This window comes from Triturus cristatus, chromosome 12, assembly GCF_964204655.1.
Source record: "Triturus cristatus chromosome 12, aTriCri1.1, whole genome shotgun sequence".
NCBI lineage: Eukaryota > Metazoa > Chordata > Amphibia > Caudata > Salamandridae > Triturus > Triturus cristatus.
Genome location: NC_140595.1, coordinates 61,676,653 through 61,692,507, shown reverse-complemented (window position 1 = coordinate 61,692,507; position 15,855 = coordinate 61,676,653). Strand labels below are relative to the sequence as shown.

Here is a 15,855-nt window from a genome sequence, read left to right as displayed (position 1 = left end):
TTTTTCTCTACTCCATAGTAAAGCACACCAGCAACATTGCAACACGAGTGCACCTCTCTGTTCAACATACATGAAATAAAAACCCTCCTTCCTACTGTAAAACATACATTCTACAAACCAAACTCAGCAATGGTACGTATATAAGCGTCTCTATCTATCAGTCTTTTACGCATCATTCCAATATTCAGTGTTGGTACATATATATCATGTCAGGACAGCTGACACCAATGTTCTTTACACATAGGCTATTCTATTAACTCAAAATCTCCCAAACAAGACAACCCAATGCAAGAACATGCCACCTATCTACCGAGAATCACTGAGTGCGCGGTCGCCATTAAGATGACATGATGTTGCCCGTGAATAGAAACTTAAGATTTGGACAGTGGACCGCAAAGCAACATGTGCAGCACCTGTTCCGTAAATTACCACTACTATTTAGATACAACGCAATCTTATGTGCAGATATCCAAATGTGCCCCCTGTCCAGAAGCACCTCCCCTCACAAGGGGATATAGAACGAAAGAAACTGAATTGGAGCTGCACCACTGCTAATCAGAAAAGTCGATAAATAATTATCCATAAATATTGAAGAATCATAATTCAATGTCAGAAAGTGGCTGTAAATACAAGATGTATAATGTTTTCTTCTTTATTTTTCAGTTCATAAGAAACCTTCAGCCAACGCGTTTCGTCCTTTTTACATAGGACTTCTTCAGGGCTATAAGTTAAAAAGATGTATAAAAAGACAGTTACAAAAAACACACTCTACATGACCAACAACACTTATATATACATTTAAACAACAAATAAGTTACATAGACATAACATTAACACAAAAATAAACTATAGTGTTTTCATCTTGTTACATCAAAAGAGATCCATTGAAACCCATACCCAAAGTGACACACGTGGGAAAACTACATGAACAATTTGTACAAAATGACAAAAGAAATTGTTGACATATGATATGTCAAAAGAAATGAGCAGAACAAAGGAGAAGGAAGAAAAAAAATTAAGGTCTTAATTTAGGAGACAGCTGCACCCATATTTACAAGAAGTAGGACAACAGAATAGAAAGTAGACACTGAGGCTCACAAAGGTCTCACCTAACCGTCAAAGTGCCACTAAAATTGGGATTGTTGAGTTAAACCCAAAAAACATGAAAGTGGATTTCGTCTGTAATCCTGACCGGTGGTTACAGGACTAGGTGCACGCCAAATTTAAACTAAAAGTTAAACCAACAGAGTTGTCAAATACCCCATATATAAGCACGAGAAAGACCTACCACTGTCAATATAAGGCAACAAACAATCCACTGGGTTGTGACCTAGTTGTGAGAATTATCTTTAACCAAAGCTGTTGCCAGGCATCTGTGAAAATCAAGCCAAAAAATCGTATAATAGACATTCAGTTACACATTCTCCATTTATGTGTAATTGAGAAATATATGCACTGCGTTGTTACAATGCCTACCTGTTCAATGCTACAAACTAATTATCCAAGTCGAGCTGTACAAATAAGTAGGCGTAATCCAATGCCCAGTCATATGTGGGTAAAGAGAGCGAGTGGTATGATAGCCATAGACGGGTATTAGGCATGCAAGTTCAATTTGGACTAGCACATAGTGCTGGAGACTATCCACCCTAATAAGGGCACCTATGGAAAAATAGATATAATTATTTCCTTTAACAAGAATGTAGGTTGTTGTCCTGCTGAAGAAAACAATCAATTTATAAATTCCTAATCTGTTTGCCGAAGAAACAATCAATTTGTAAATTCCCAATTTAGTAAAACAATTTATCACAATGTATTGCAAAAAATAAGATCATGGTCACGGAATCACACAGAGATAAGACCTGTACAACAGGTGCCACGTAAGCCCAAAAAAGCCTTAAATGCATCCGCAATCGGTCGAAATGTGTCCGAAGAAATGGCAACTATTTATTTGAAAAACAAATAGGTGATTCAAACCCATATCACCCATCTCGGTGAAACAATACCGTGCTGAATGGCACTTGCCATCATAAAAAACGATATCATGAGCAAACAAAAAATTATGAATTACATCATTATCCAGCAGTAACACAAACCTATGTCCTCCACGTGGAGTACACCGCAAGCATGGAATAACCTGCCATGTATAAAAAACAGGTGGCGGTAGGCATAAGACATAGCAACAATGTATTAGGACAACATGTTCACATTACTATTATAGGTCATTTGATATGCCAATAACATATTAGGATAACAGATACGCATTATTAATGTGGGTCAACCAATAAAACCGGTGCCCGGGCAGTGGCGCACCCAAACTTAAGCAACTGTATTCTTGCGGTGACCATATACCATCAGAAATACACCCAGGCAACATCAGATTGGAGCATGTTAAAAACAAAATGTGCTGCCTAGGTCCGTCACCCGGGGCATAATCAGTGATCCCTCCCAACCAAAACAGGCGGTGCCCCCGTACTTATTGCAACAGAGTGTAGCCCGGCGTGCTCCATGCGTCCAAAACAAGCCGAACGCTGTTGCAGTCCATTTTTAGGGCTCGCCTGACCCAGCGCATGCGCTGGCCGGCAAGACTTATTGAGAGGGCTCCAACAAGCATTGGCATAGCCAATAGGTCTCGCCTTTGGGACCTTATAAGTGTTTAGCTATGCAACAGGTGCATATCATAATACTTATAAGGTCCCAAAGCGAGATCTATTGGCTATGCAAAGCGGCCGTGCGGCCGCGAAAGTGATCGCGATCGCCATCAGGATCACACATCAAAGCGGCCGCGAAAGTGAAAGTAATCGCGGTAAAGCGCGTCGCTCGCACCCGCGCACATGCTCTGTAGCTCTAGGCTGGCCTGGTAGCACTTTTTGGAGCCCTCTCAATAAGTCTCGCCAGACCAGCGCATGCGCTGGGTCAGACGAGACCTAAAAAGTGCTACCAGGCCAGCATAGAGCTACAGTGCATGTGCGCGGGCGCGCGCGCCGCGCTTTACCGCGATTACTTTAACTTTCGCGTCCGCACAGCCACTTTGCATAGCCAATAGGTCTCGCTTTTGGGACCTTATAAGTATTTAGTTATGCAACTGTTGCATAGCTAAACACTTATAAGGTCCCAAAGGCCTCTATCTTTGTTTCTTTTAATTATTAGTCATGGATCATTAACGCAGCTCTAGAACAGATTTGAAAAAGCTTTCTATCTATATAAGCTGTTTGAAGTTGTAATGTTGCAAGGGGAACCTTTCCACCACTATGCACTTGTTCAACTCCCTGAGGTCCACACAGAGGCGCACTTTGCCTGACGGTTTCATGGCCACCACCAAAGGCGCCAACCACTCCGCACTGTCGATGGGCTCAATGATTCCCCCTTCTTCCAGTCGGAGGAGTTCCTGTTGCACCGCCTCCCTCACCGCAATCGGGATGTTCCGTACCTTGTGCGCTACCGGCCGGGCGTTTTCTTTGAGGACGATTTTGTGGGAGAACTTCTCCAGTCTCCCAATCTTCCCGCCGAAGACCTTCGGGTGCCCGCTCCGCCATTTTTCTGCCGTCGACTCCTCCCCGTCCAGAGTCACCATCACCTGGGTGTCCCCTCCTGGGTTCAGCTGTATTCCCAACACTCCTTGGTCCATCCAGCCCAGGACTGACGGTCCCTTCTCCGCGACGTACAGCTTGCAGAGCGCACTCCGCTCCTTGAACTGGAACTTCATTGTCTTGAACCCTACCATCGGGATAGGGTCCCCTGTGTAGGTGACGGGTCGAATGTCAGGGGGTTCTAGTTGTGCGCCCCACGTGGGTCTGAACCTCTCGTTCCATACTGAACGTTGAATGATCGTGTAAGGAGATCCTGAGTCCGCCACGATAGTGATGGGTATGCCTCCTATGACCATGTCGCACTGGGGTTTGCGCGTTCTTCTCCCCTCTATGCCCAGTACCTGGTCTTCAATACACAGGACTTCTTCGTCTTCTTCACGGCCTTCTACTTCTTCCCCCTCGTCCTGTGCCACGAACTTCACCGCCTGCTGTCTTCCTTTTCTGCGGCATACTTTTTCGTAATGACCTACTAGGCCGCAGAACGCACACTTGGCTCTGAATGCGGGGCACCGTTTGTCGTGCGCTGCATGGTTCGAGCTTCCGCACCTGTAGCATCTCATGGCCTCGCCTTTTTCTTGTTTCCATGTCTGTCCGGGCCTTGGCTTCCCTTTGGCCGCTCCTCTGTACTCCCCCGTCGTTTGTTTTCCCCGCGTCTGGTGGTCCGCGTCGTCCACCTTGTTGACTGTGAGTCTGGGGGCCGGTTCTCTCTTGGCCGCTTCCACACAGCGTTTTGTTAGCTCCGCTCTTTTCACTATGGCGATCACCTCGTTCAGCGTCGCATCTCCATTCGCCCATAGTTTGTCCTGTACTGACTTGCTTGTCATGTGCATGACGATCTGGTCCTTGATGAATTCGTCCTGCAGTCCGCCGTATCTGCACGTCATCGCCAGCTTCCGCAGCGCCGCCACGTAGTCATCGACGGATTCCCCCGCTTCTTGCTTCCTCTGCTGGAAGTTGTAGCGGTCGATGGAGGTGCACACTGCTGGCCGATAGTGGTTGTCCAAATCTTCTATGGCGTGGGTGAACACGTCTGTGTCCCCCACTGGTCTGGTGGTCGGTGTGAGATTTTGAAACACTCGTATCCCTTCTGGTCCTAGGTTGTGTAGAAGTATCCTCTTCCTCCTGGCACTGGAGAACGCCTCCTCGTTCTCATCTTCTAGCGCTTCCAGGTAGTTTTTGAAGTACTCCCTCCAGTCTTCCCACTTCATTATGGGTTCTCCCGGGCGTGGTAGGAATGGAATCGGCGTCGTCAGTGTCGATGACTGTGCACTCATTTTGGCGTCCACTTGCTTCCTTGGGCTACCTGGTGCGTCTGTCCCCGCTCCCCTGCTTCGGGTACCTGGGACTGCGTTCGAGCTGGCTGCTCCGTCGTCCCCTGACTCCGCCAGGATCTCCTCTGCGGTTCCGCTGTCCGCCTGCGGTATCCTCTACCTCGTGGCTGGCTCCTCCGCTGCCCACGTGCCACTCCCCGGCTTCTATCTGCCTCTGCCGCGCTCTCCCGGTGTGTAGGTGTCTGCCCTTGGTCCCTCTGGTCTTCTTACCGCGTAGGGTGGTATCTCTCCTGGTGGGCTTCTTCTCTGATGCAGGTTAGGGGGGCACCTTCCACCTGTTGCACATAGGGTTCTCCTCATCCCATCCTCGTCGCCACTGTAATGTTGCTGGGTGCCTGGCTATAGGTAGCTTTCCCCCAAAGACTCACTGGAAACGTTCTGCATGTAGGAAGAACCTTTATTACACCTTTTAACTCACTTTCTAAGAGAGCGCCGGGCAACACGCTCCGATCGCGTCTCTCGCTCGCGCGCTATGGCTCGCGCATGCGCAGTAGCGTCCAAACGGCCGCTACGCACCTCTCCGTCACCACGTAGTGCGCGCGTCAACTAGACCGCGACACTACAGAAGTATGAACAGATGAGGGTAAAAATAAAGGTTTTAGATGATTTTGTTTATAATGTTACCGTCCGAGACATTAAAATTCCGGTGGTGCTGGTAGAAAACCTGTCCGGTGGCAATCCTAGTGGCAACCCTAGCCATCAGACAGTTGCTCCCAGAGCATTACTTAAAATCAGTTCCATAAGCCTCGGTTCTGTTCAGACTGACCATCACTCCCCATAGAGGCTAGAGCTCAATTTAAAACCTTCTGAATCTATCTTTAAAGCCTCTTAGAGTTGATTGAGCTGGGTTACTTTTTGTTCTCTTGTACAGCGCTAATGTCTTCGGGCCATGTTTATCTCTACAAAAAAATAGCAAAAATAAACAATGTTTGTACCACCTGGAGGCATTACGTGTACACCTAACATGTCAGTCAGCTATCCTTATCTGCGCGTGAATGGTCTAGCGTTTGCAAAACGTCAGTGTCTTCATGGTTTCCAGGCAACGCGTGAAAGATTTATGTGTGTGTTTCCTACCGTGTAAATCTCTCACTGTAGATAACTTTATGTCATTCACTCTTGCTGCTTTCCTGACCTTAGCAGGTACCCTACAACGTCCCATTGAATTGGCTCCACTGGGTCCTCTTTTGCTCATACAGCGAGAAGGGTAGGTGGACTCCTAATATGGCCGCCACCTTGGGGAACTCTTTTACGCGCGGTCTAGTGTTTGCGGGGTGTCAAGCCCCAGCAGTCCATCCAACCACGCCCTCTTCCGTTTCGTGTTGGGCTCATCCTCGCGCCCCTCCCCCTGTCATTTTCACGCTCCCGCCACTCCCCCCACCTCCTTCCGCCACGCCCCCTAAAGTTCTGCCTGGCGCGGCCCACCCCCGCGCGCCCCCTCCTGATGCGCCGCTGCTGCCCGGCACTGTTTGTAAACACCGCGGCGTCTCGCGCTCCTGCAAACAAGATGGCGGCCGGTGGCAGCGCGCAGACCCCCTGCCCGGGCCTCGGAAACAGCGGCAATGGCGTCACCAGCGCCAATCACGGCGGTGGCCTCGGCCTGAGCCGCAGCGGAGGTCCCGGGAACCCTGCTGCCGTCGCCTCGTCGGCCGCGCAGGCCCAGCTGCAACAGGCAACAGCTGTCCAAGCGGGGGCGGGCCCCGCGGGGACAGGAGGAGGAGCCGCCGCAACGGCCCCTCCGAGCGCCGCGGTGCTGGTCTACCGGGAACCCGTGTACAACTGGCAGGCCACGAAGACCACCGTCAAGGAGCGCTTCGCCTTCCTGTTCAATAACGAGGTGCTGAGTGACGTGCACTTCCTGGTGGGGAAAGGCATGGGAAGCCAGAGAATACCTGCGCACAGGTGAGGTTCGCATTCGCACCCCTGCAGTGGCATGTGGAAAAACCATGCAAATGTGGGGATCCCCATGTACAGCCCATCGAATACAAGGTGAGCTGGAGAATCACTGCCCCGCCTCTGTGAGCCCCATATAACTAGATTCAGTGACCGGGCAATCAAAGGATGCCTTATCAAAGACACAGAGTCCACCCTTCAACCTTCTTAATGCATGCGTGCACGCAGTAGCAGATTAGTGTCCCACAGTGCTTTAAGATGGGCAGGTACTGTCACGTACTGAGTACCTGCACTTCTTTAATTTGTGAGGGAGAGTACCTGAATTTCTCACCACTGCTGCAGTACATTTAATCGGAGAGTACCAGCACTTCTCAGGAGTATTGTAAATATGATTACTGGAACTTCTATAGTTCCATTTACTGCTCTAGTTGCTCAGGTATGAATTTATCTTAAATAAAAAGACAAGTGGTGTTTAGCAAAACCGGAACAACTTTGTTTAATTAAACACAGCAGCAGGTATAGTCTCAACAGAATGCATATGAGGAAAGTCTCTCTGTGTACAAAGTTTCGGCTGACATATACATCTTGTGAGATTCAGTAAAGCAGTTTTTGCATTCTTGAAAAAGCATCTCAGTCTTAAACAAGTTTTGGAATCTGATAAGGACAGAGATGGCTCTCAACGTCAGAAAGGGCTATTGTGGGCAGGTTTGTATATGTCCAGTAGGCTGGTGTGGGGAACGCGTGATCGGTACGTGTTGTATGCATGTCGTATCCTGATCGACACTTCCTATCTACATGTGGGATCTAGCTTTGTGACATTGTTTTGGGTAACGCAAGCCTTTGCTTTATTGGCACGAATTTCCTCAGACCTGTTTGTGGTGCAACTATATATCTGTGGGATCGATCAGGGTTTTCCCTGGGTGCACTTTTGTCTTTGGGTTAGGTGAGACCTCACCTGTGACCTGTCATTTGATAGGCGTTGGTGTGGGTCACAGGACTTTCCTGAATATGTATCTCAAACTCGGGTTTGATGGGGAGGTCACCTTGGGCGCATCCAACAGCAATGATACGAGTTTATTAGAACTCCCGAAAATAATATGGCAGTCACTGGTATTTTTATTGACATTCTCAACATTGTTCGAACATTTGTCATGGCATACATCCACGCTGTCTATCCTGATATTGACATAGTTATGCGTGGCTAGATCATAGCGTACATCAACATTTTTTCTTCTGATAACAACTTTGTTATGCATGCATGAATTATGGCGTATATATTGACATCGTTACTGCCGGTATCAACACTGGTTGTGTGGGCATAGATTATGCATACGTTGACATTCCATTTATGGGTATTGGCATGAAGTGAGCACAGGTTATGGCATACGTTGTATTTATTGGTGTTGCCGCTGTAGGGCCTGCACAGATTATGATATTCATTGACATCGTATTCACCCATTCCAATACACTGGTGTCCCTTATCAGAGTGAGGGAACCTCTTCAGTCGGATGGGTAGAGAACAATTACCCAAAATCCCAGGTGTGGAGCTTCCACCTCTTATAATTGTCTGGTTCCATGATTCGGGAGCCACATGCTTGTAGAGTACAGTGAAGGGGAATTGCTTCTTTCCAGCCGTCCCATCAGATTCTTATTGGTCTAGAGGTTAAAGGACGCAGGAGATAGTACCCCGCATCTAATCGCTGAAGGTGCTGAATGTTTCATGGCTAGAAGCCTCTGACCTGACATTTTCTATATAATGTTTTAGGAAGAGAATGCTCCCTCATCCTGGGAGTGAAACTTCTCCGCCTTCCCATAGCTCTTTATTACCTCTTTATCACATGCATGGGATATTAGGTGATCTGTGAGTGCATGTATGGAAACAATAAATTAACGGCACATGGACCTGGATTTCCCCCCCCCCCCTCCCCTTCTCCTCCTACATATGCACATAAGAAACTAGAGGAACCATGCCTTGCTTTGAAATCTGCCCCCTCACCTTTTTTAGAACCTCACCACCTCATGATAAGGGGTCCAGTAGGGCTCTTTGTGCAAAAGTATAGCAGCACTGTCACAGGACTTATGCAACGGGGGGGGCAAAATTATGCTATGGAGATGATAAAAGTATCTAGCATAAAAAGCCAAATAATGCAGCATAACGCACCACATTTTGTAAACATTCATTATTTTGTAATTTTTACATGTTGACATGGTCTATGCAAAAGGTGTTCTCTCTTTAGTACCCATGTAACACCCAGCTACCTCAATAAGTAATAGAAAGGTGACCAACCAGCCTTTGCGAGTGGCCTACCACTATGTGGCAGCATGTTTCGCTGCATTGTCAGTAACTTTGATCTGTTTGAGCCTCCTGAAACCTTTTTTTTGTTAAAATAAGCAAATTATGCTGTAGAAGGTGGATTACGAAGAAATGCAGTAAATCAATAAATATCTAAGGTGTTTATAAGAGTATCTAGCGCGTTTTATTCAGCAAAGCTGGTTTCTCTGGTCTCAGACTTTATCAAGGGGTGAAGTTAAATGACATTTCAGATATGGCTTTACATATCACTCAAAGAAAAGGTGTAAATTAACTCAGTATGTGTGGTTTAGTTGTTGACTTATCATTTATTTATGAAATCTATCCTCTTTATTTTAGGCAACAATGTTGTGTATTTTAGACCGAAAAAGAGATCACAGTGGATATATTGTAGTGAGGTCAATTTTTGCGGTTATTTTTCATGCATTGTTATGTTAGGTTGATTTGTATAGCACACTATTCACTCGAGGGTATCCAGGCATTGGGCGACGTATGTGGTCCCAAGGTGCTTATACGAAGACCCAGGTCTTGAGCTTCTTGCGGACCTCATCAAGTGAGGAGGAGACTCTGATGTGTTGAGAGGTTGTTCCTTGTCCTGGGTGTGATGTAAGAGAATGAGCTACCTCATGTTTTGCTTTTGAGGATGGGGGGTGTGCAAGTGAGAACGAGCATAGCTGTCCTGTGGGTTGTGAAACTATATGCAGCTGCTGAGGTATTCTTGTCCTGCGTTGTGTAGGGCTTTGTTTGTGTGCATGAGAAGTTTGAATTGCCTGCGCTTGTGAATAGGGAGGCAGTAGAGCTGCCTAAGGTGCGGTGTGATGTGGATGCGGTATGGGGGGGTCGAGTATGAGTCTTGCGGCTGTGTTCTGGATGGCCTGGAGTCTGTGTAGGAGTTGTTTGGAGATTCCAGAGTAGAGAGTGTTGCCGTAGTTCAGCCAGCTGGAGACGAGTGCTTGAATGGCAGTCCGTCTGGGGTTCTGAGGCAACCATTTGAAGATCATTTGCGGCATGTGTAGGATGTGGAAGCAGGAGGTGCACATTGCGTTGACTTGTGCCGTCATGTTGAGCTTGTCATCTAGAATGATCCCTACCTTTTTGGTGTGATCTGTAGGTGTTTGTCCTATCTCCGACGACCACCAGGTGGACTCCCATGGGGATGTCCTGGTGCCGATGACCAGTACTTTGTCTTGTTGGAGTTGAGCTTCAGGCAGTTGGTTTACATCCAGTCTGTTAGCATCGTCCTGCAGTCAGAAGTTGGTTCTGGTGGTGTTTTGTCTTGTCCATCAGGGAGAGGATGAGTTGAATGTCACCAGTGAAGGAGCTGATGGTGATCTCTCGTGATCGGATGATGTTGGCCAGTGCTGTCATGTATATGTTGAAGAGTTGGACTGAGGTTGTGTGTTGTCTAGCCGATGGTGAAGATTGAGGTGGGTTGTGAGATGCTTCTTGATGGCCTTACAATCACTTTGGCTGGATAGGGGAGCTGGGAGATGGGTCGGAAGTTGCTCAGTTGATTCAGTTCGGCTGTGAGTTTCTTGAGGAGGGCATTGATTTCTGCTAGTTTCCATTCATCCAGTAAAGTGGTGGATGTGATGGAGGTTTTGATGATGTGGGCCAGGGTCATGCTGTTTGGTGATGTTCCCAGGTTGTTGATGTGATGGGGCATGGGTTTGTTAGGGCCCCTGAATGAATGGTCTGCATGATAGCCATTGTGTTGTTTCTGGTGAGGGTTGTCCATTTGTTCAGGGTGCCTTCTTGGTTGGTGGTATATAGGTTAGCCCTGAGTACTTTGAGGGGGTTTTGTTGGGGCGTTTGATTAGTAAAGATTTAGGTTTGGGGAAATTACTTATTTATATGTTTAGGTTTGAGGTCAGTTAGATTGGTTCAGTATGGTCTCAGATAATGTTTTTACATTTTTATATTTATAAAAAAAGAAATAACCTGCAGTTGCTAATTAATGCTTATGTGAAGCTACACAGCCATGTGTTCTGTTTTAATTTGTTTTCTGATGTCATTATCTTATTTAGTTTCATCATTTGAAACTATCCCTTTCCACATCCCAACATTGCCTCAGGGGACTAGAGCCTGTAACAGTTGAAGTGCTGTGTCACCTGGTCACTGCCACCGTATTTAACACCAATCACATATGCTCCCTGTTGCTGGGTAACTAGAGGCTCTGAGATACGGCGCTCCGCTAGCCATCCACAACTTCATCATATAGAATGGGAATCGCGGTCTTATTGATGGCCTGAGAATCTGATGCCCCCCCCTACCAACTGCTAACAACCACAATTGTATTCCATTGTGTTTATACAGAACCTCTTATCCCCGATGAGCCACTGAAGTCCAGTAGTAGGCAGATAGTGTAATACATTGCCTCACAAATATCAATGCCATGGGGCTGCAAAAGGGCTCAAAGCTGATACTCCTCAACACCTTCGTATCAAAGGTACTAGGCTTTTCTGCTTGCAGTGGACCACTCCCCCTACCCCATTGTAGGAAAATGGGTTATTATTTAGGGCAAAGAAGTGTTCACCTCAAAGGATAAGGCCACCACCTTCTAAATGTCACACAGATTAAATAAAATAAATCTGTGCACAATGCCTGGCTACATGAAATGAAGCAGTCCGCCTTAAAGGTAATGTGTAAAGTGTATAAGCAGTTCGTACACAGTAGAAAGTTACATACAATAGAATTCCGCAACCAAAATAAAATAAAAGAGAAAAAGGTCTTGAATAAAGTGAGACCAAACCAAAAAAAAATCACATTGGGGGAACTTAAGATATGAATTTTGAAAGATATGAGAAAATAGTGCCAAGAAGCACAGAGCGCCAATATGATAGTGAGACAGCGGCTAGACCAGGACCAAGGCACGGTTTGAGACAAACTGCGATGGAGCCCCAGTTAGATAAAACTAAGTGAGTTGGTCTTGGTGATAATCAAAAAGTTTGAAAAGTTCCAGAAGTCCTATTATGAAAAGATTTTTTGTCATTGGCTTTTTGTGGGGCAAATCTGAAAGTGTAGCTGCCGCAGTTAATTTGCCGGTTGGATGCCTACTGCGGGTTGGTTCCGCTCAGACTCTGAAGCTTAAGGGACCTTTGCTTAAAAACAATTCTGAGTCCCAAAACAGAAAGGGGCATTATAGCTTTATCTGAGCTGCTGCAGCCTTTCAGGGGAATGGATGAGAAATTCAATTTGGAGCTGTGGAACCTCTGGTCGGATACTTTTGGCCTCCTTGAGTGTGAAGCAAAAGAGCTCCAAAGTTCCCAAACTTTTTCCTGATGCCCAAACAGCAGTACACTTCTAAGACCCCTAGGACGCAGAAAGGTTGGGGCACTAGAGACTCTCATGATGCCAGGCAGAGGCCATCAACAAAGTCTAGTCCAAGTTGCAGTTCTTAATAGTAGGGAAAGAGCCTTTTGCAGCCTTTTGTGCCACTGTAGCAACACAGGATATCAACCAATGTACTTATTGGAGTCCACTTCTTTGCCCTAGAGACTATTAAATGGGGTAAAAGTTCCTGGGGGCAAGCCTACCCACCTTTTCAGCTGTTCAGTTTGTCCTGCTGCAGTCATCCTGCAGTGCAACTCACTTTCAAAATCCAGGATGGGGAGACCTTGTTCCTTTTGCACTGCATGTTTGCCCACCCAGAAGTGTGGTCAGGTTAATGAGCAGGGCCCTTTTCTGTGGTCACTCAAAAGCAGTTCTGGGGGTAGCATTTCTTCTACTAGATTTGGTGCCAACCTCACTAGTAAGACAAATTATGGGTCCTTTCCAGGTGTCACCTAGCATTTAATTATGGAAGGGAAGGGTCTTTTGAAGTAAATTAAGCTCCCCACCCTAGCTGGTCTTCCTGCCTGGGAAAAAAAACATCTCCCAAATCCCAAGCCACTGTCCCCGCTCTTGGAGCAGTTTTCACACATCTTTCGCGCCTAATTTGGTCCAAGTACGGGTTAGGCAGCAGCCGGAGAGCGAATGCTAATTAGCCTCCAGCAGCTTCAAGCAGGGTAAATGTAACTTTCTAAAAGTTACTTTTGCCAGATATTTAATACAAAACTGACTTTTCTATTCGATAAAACAAGTCTTTGAATTGAGTCTGTTGCTGGTACAAGTCAAAAGTTATAGATTAAAGTTTGTAATGTATAATTTGACTCCGCCTGCATGCCAGCTTCAGCTTGCCCAATGACATTGTTTTGGGCCAAATCACAGGGAGAACATGCAATTTTTAATGTCACACATGTTCCACTTTTAAATGTATGCATCCCTCCTTGTGGGCAGCAAGGTGCACTTTGAGGTGACTTATTTAAATGTTTAAAATCATGTGTTATCACTTGCTAAAAGGGTTATTTGAACAGGTCTGTGCAACAGGGTTCTGGATCCTGCTGCTAGGCCACACCTGGTAAACCTGAATCTGTCTTCATTGTAGTGGATGTCACAATAGTTGCTGCTGTCCATAAGTGGATTTAATTTTCCATGCCATGATAGTATTTCTGCGCCATATACTATAGCCCTATAGGAAAGATAAGAGTGACTGTCATGTTTGAAACTAATTTTGACATGTTTTAGGGGTCAGAGCACATACCCTGCTCACTCGATAGCAGTGTCCCAGTGTTTGAGTTCCAGATTACCAGCAGATTAGTTGAAATGACCCATGAATAAATACTGACTTGGGCATCGCCTAGGCAGATTTAAAGATTACCTCATATGGATCCCACAACCTTTTTCCTTAAAGTTCTCCCTTGTAAAGAAAGAGGTTGAGTATGACCCGAATCTCAGAGGGTCAGGAAGAACTCTATGATGAAGCACGTCACTGGATAACATTCAATGAGTGAGAGTTCCTTTTTCTCATGTCCCGTGGCCCTACCTGAGATGACTCGAAGTTGACCCTATTGATTGTGACACTGTATACTAGGAGGGTGAATCACAACCTCGGTTTCCCTCTCCTGATTTTGAGGTCTCGCCTAGAGGGCAGCGTGAATGCGCTGCTCTAGGAGAGGGCCTCTTGTAATCACTCCAGACATGCAGAAAGCTTTTAGAGTGTACTTGCATGTGGTTGTCACATCCATTGGCCTTTGCATTTGGCTTTCAAGAAATGAAAGCACGCAATTGGCCAAAGGCGGCGGGTGCATGTCCCACCTCTTCTTAAAATGTTCACTCAAATGGCCCAGGGGGTATCGGGAGCGAGCAGGCTGGCAAATGCATTCTTCCTTGGTCACGTGCTTTTGCTTTGCTTTTGCTGGTCACGTGCTTTTGCTTTGCTTTTGCTTGTTGTCTGCTAAAGCAATTTATTGCCTACCCTGCTTAAACTAGTATCCTGTTACTAATTGATTTCCAGCTTCGGCTGCTTGTTATTTATTGAGTTTTCCCTACGTTAGGCACCACGACGGCGGGGGGCGAGTTACTGCGCTACAGTATTGTAAACCAAACTTAGACGACTACGGTACGTGTACTTTTTGTTTTATTTTTATATAGTGCGTACTGTGCCCGAGGACAGTAGAGCGCTATACCAGAGAGCCAGATTGTGTTACATGTGTTTTTTTTTTTTTTTAGGTTTTTAATTCTCCCGGGGTAAATAAAACGAGCCCATTCTAAGTAGCGCAAGAAATGCACTATTTACTATGGTAGCAAATATCACATAAAGCGAATAGCCCAACAACCATTTCCATCTCTTCTACTGCTTGTTACACTCGGCCATGGCACGTCGTCGCCTCTTTTCGGCCGGGAGTACCGTTGGGCTAAAATAAATGGCCAGGACTGGCTGAGCGTGTTTCAATGTGATACGAGAGACGGGGAGACATCAGGTGCATGCGCACGGTTCCCAATTACGCACTGGCAGCCTTGTCTTCACTTTTCATTTTCGTTTCTGATATTTGTCCTACATTTAATTCAAGGACTGTGAGAGCCGGAATGCAAATAAACACCAAAAAAAGCAAGGCTGGTTTTGCTATTCAAGCTTATCATCGGGAAAACTTGACAGCTCAAATAATGATATCACGTACTTTGCGCACAGCCTGGGTTGCTAGATAAGTCAGTGGGAAGTTGGTTTTCCAATCCCTTGGTTTGGTTTCCTTTCACAAATCGCTAATTGTGAGCCCAACTGAGTCAACTACAACTCCCAGAATGCACTAATTTAGTTAAATACAATCTCAAGCCTGAAAATAATAGCAAATGCATTTACATAGTGTTTCATATTTCTGAGAACACGCTGTAGCGCTTTCGATGAACAGGAGCAGGATCTTTTTATGATGTCTATGAGCGCCGTTCTGTGTCCCAATTCGGTAACAAAATTCCGACTTCATAAGCGTCATTACCCTACGGCATGGGTAGGTCAGAAAGGTACAGCGACTAATTAAAATGTATTTCAGATTATAAGAGAAGTTAACCCTACATGTGCAAGTTTCGAAGTACAGATGTGGTGACCAGGCGGTTGTATGTCACCAGCACATCCCATTTCCATCCCCCGAGGTTTCCTTTACATGTCACTCGTGATCAGCTGCCTTGGCGCGATTGGTTACATCGAAGTAAGGCACGGTGACATCGCCCAGAATGCAGTGGGCGTTGAGACGTATGCCATCGGGCTGGAATAACTGCGTATTAGCACCCAATCAAATAGGTTATAGTACGTAATGAGGGGCATTCTCACTAATTTGCAGAGTCGATATCCCACAACTAGCAGAGGTTTCATGCTGAAGCTGAACTCAGTTTAACTTTGTTTCCGTTACTTGAGCAAAGCAAT

General features: G+C 46.1%; 1 protein-coding gene across 1 annotated transcript in view; it reads left to right on the top strand.

The window, feature by feature from the left end:
• The first annotated feature begins 6,224 nt into the window (after positions 1-6,224).
• BTBD2 (BTB domain containing 2) overlaps positions 6,225-15,855 on the top strand; it is a 231,232-nt gene continuing 221,601 nt past the window's right edge. Inside the window, exon 1 of the mRNA XM_085636939.1 lies at positions 6,225-6,817. Within this exon, the coding sequence (XP_085493065.1) occupies positions 6,360-6,817 (458 nt within the window). The 5' untranslated portion in view covers positions 6,225-6,359. The remainder of the gene's footprint in view (positions 6,818-15,855) is intronic.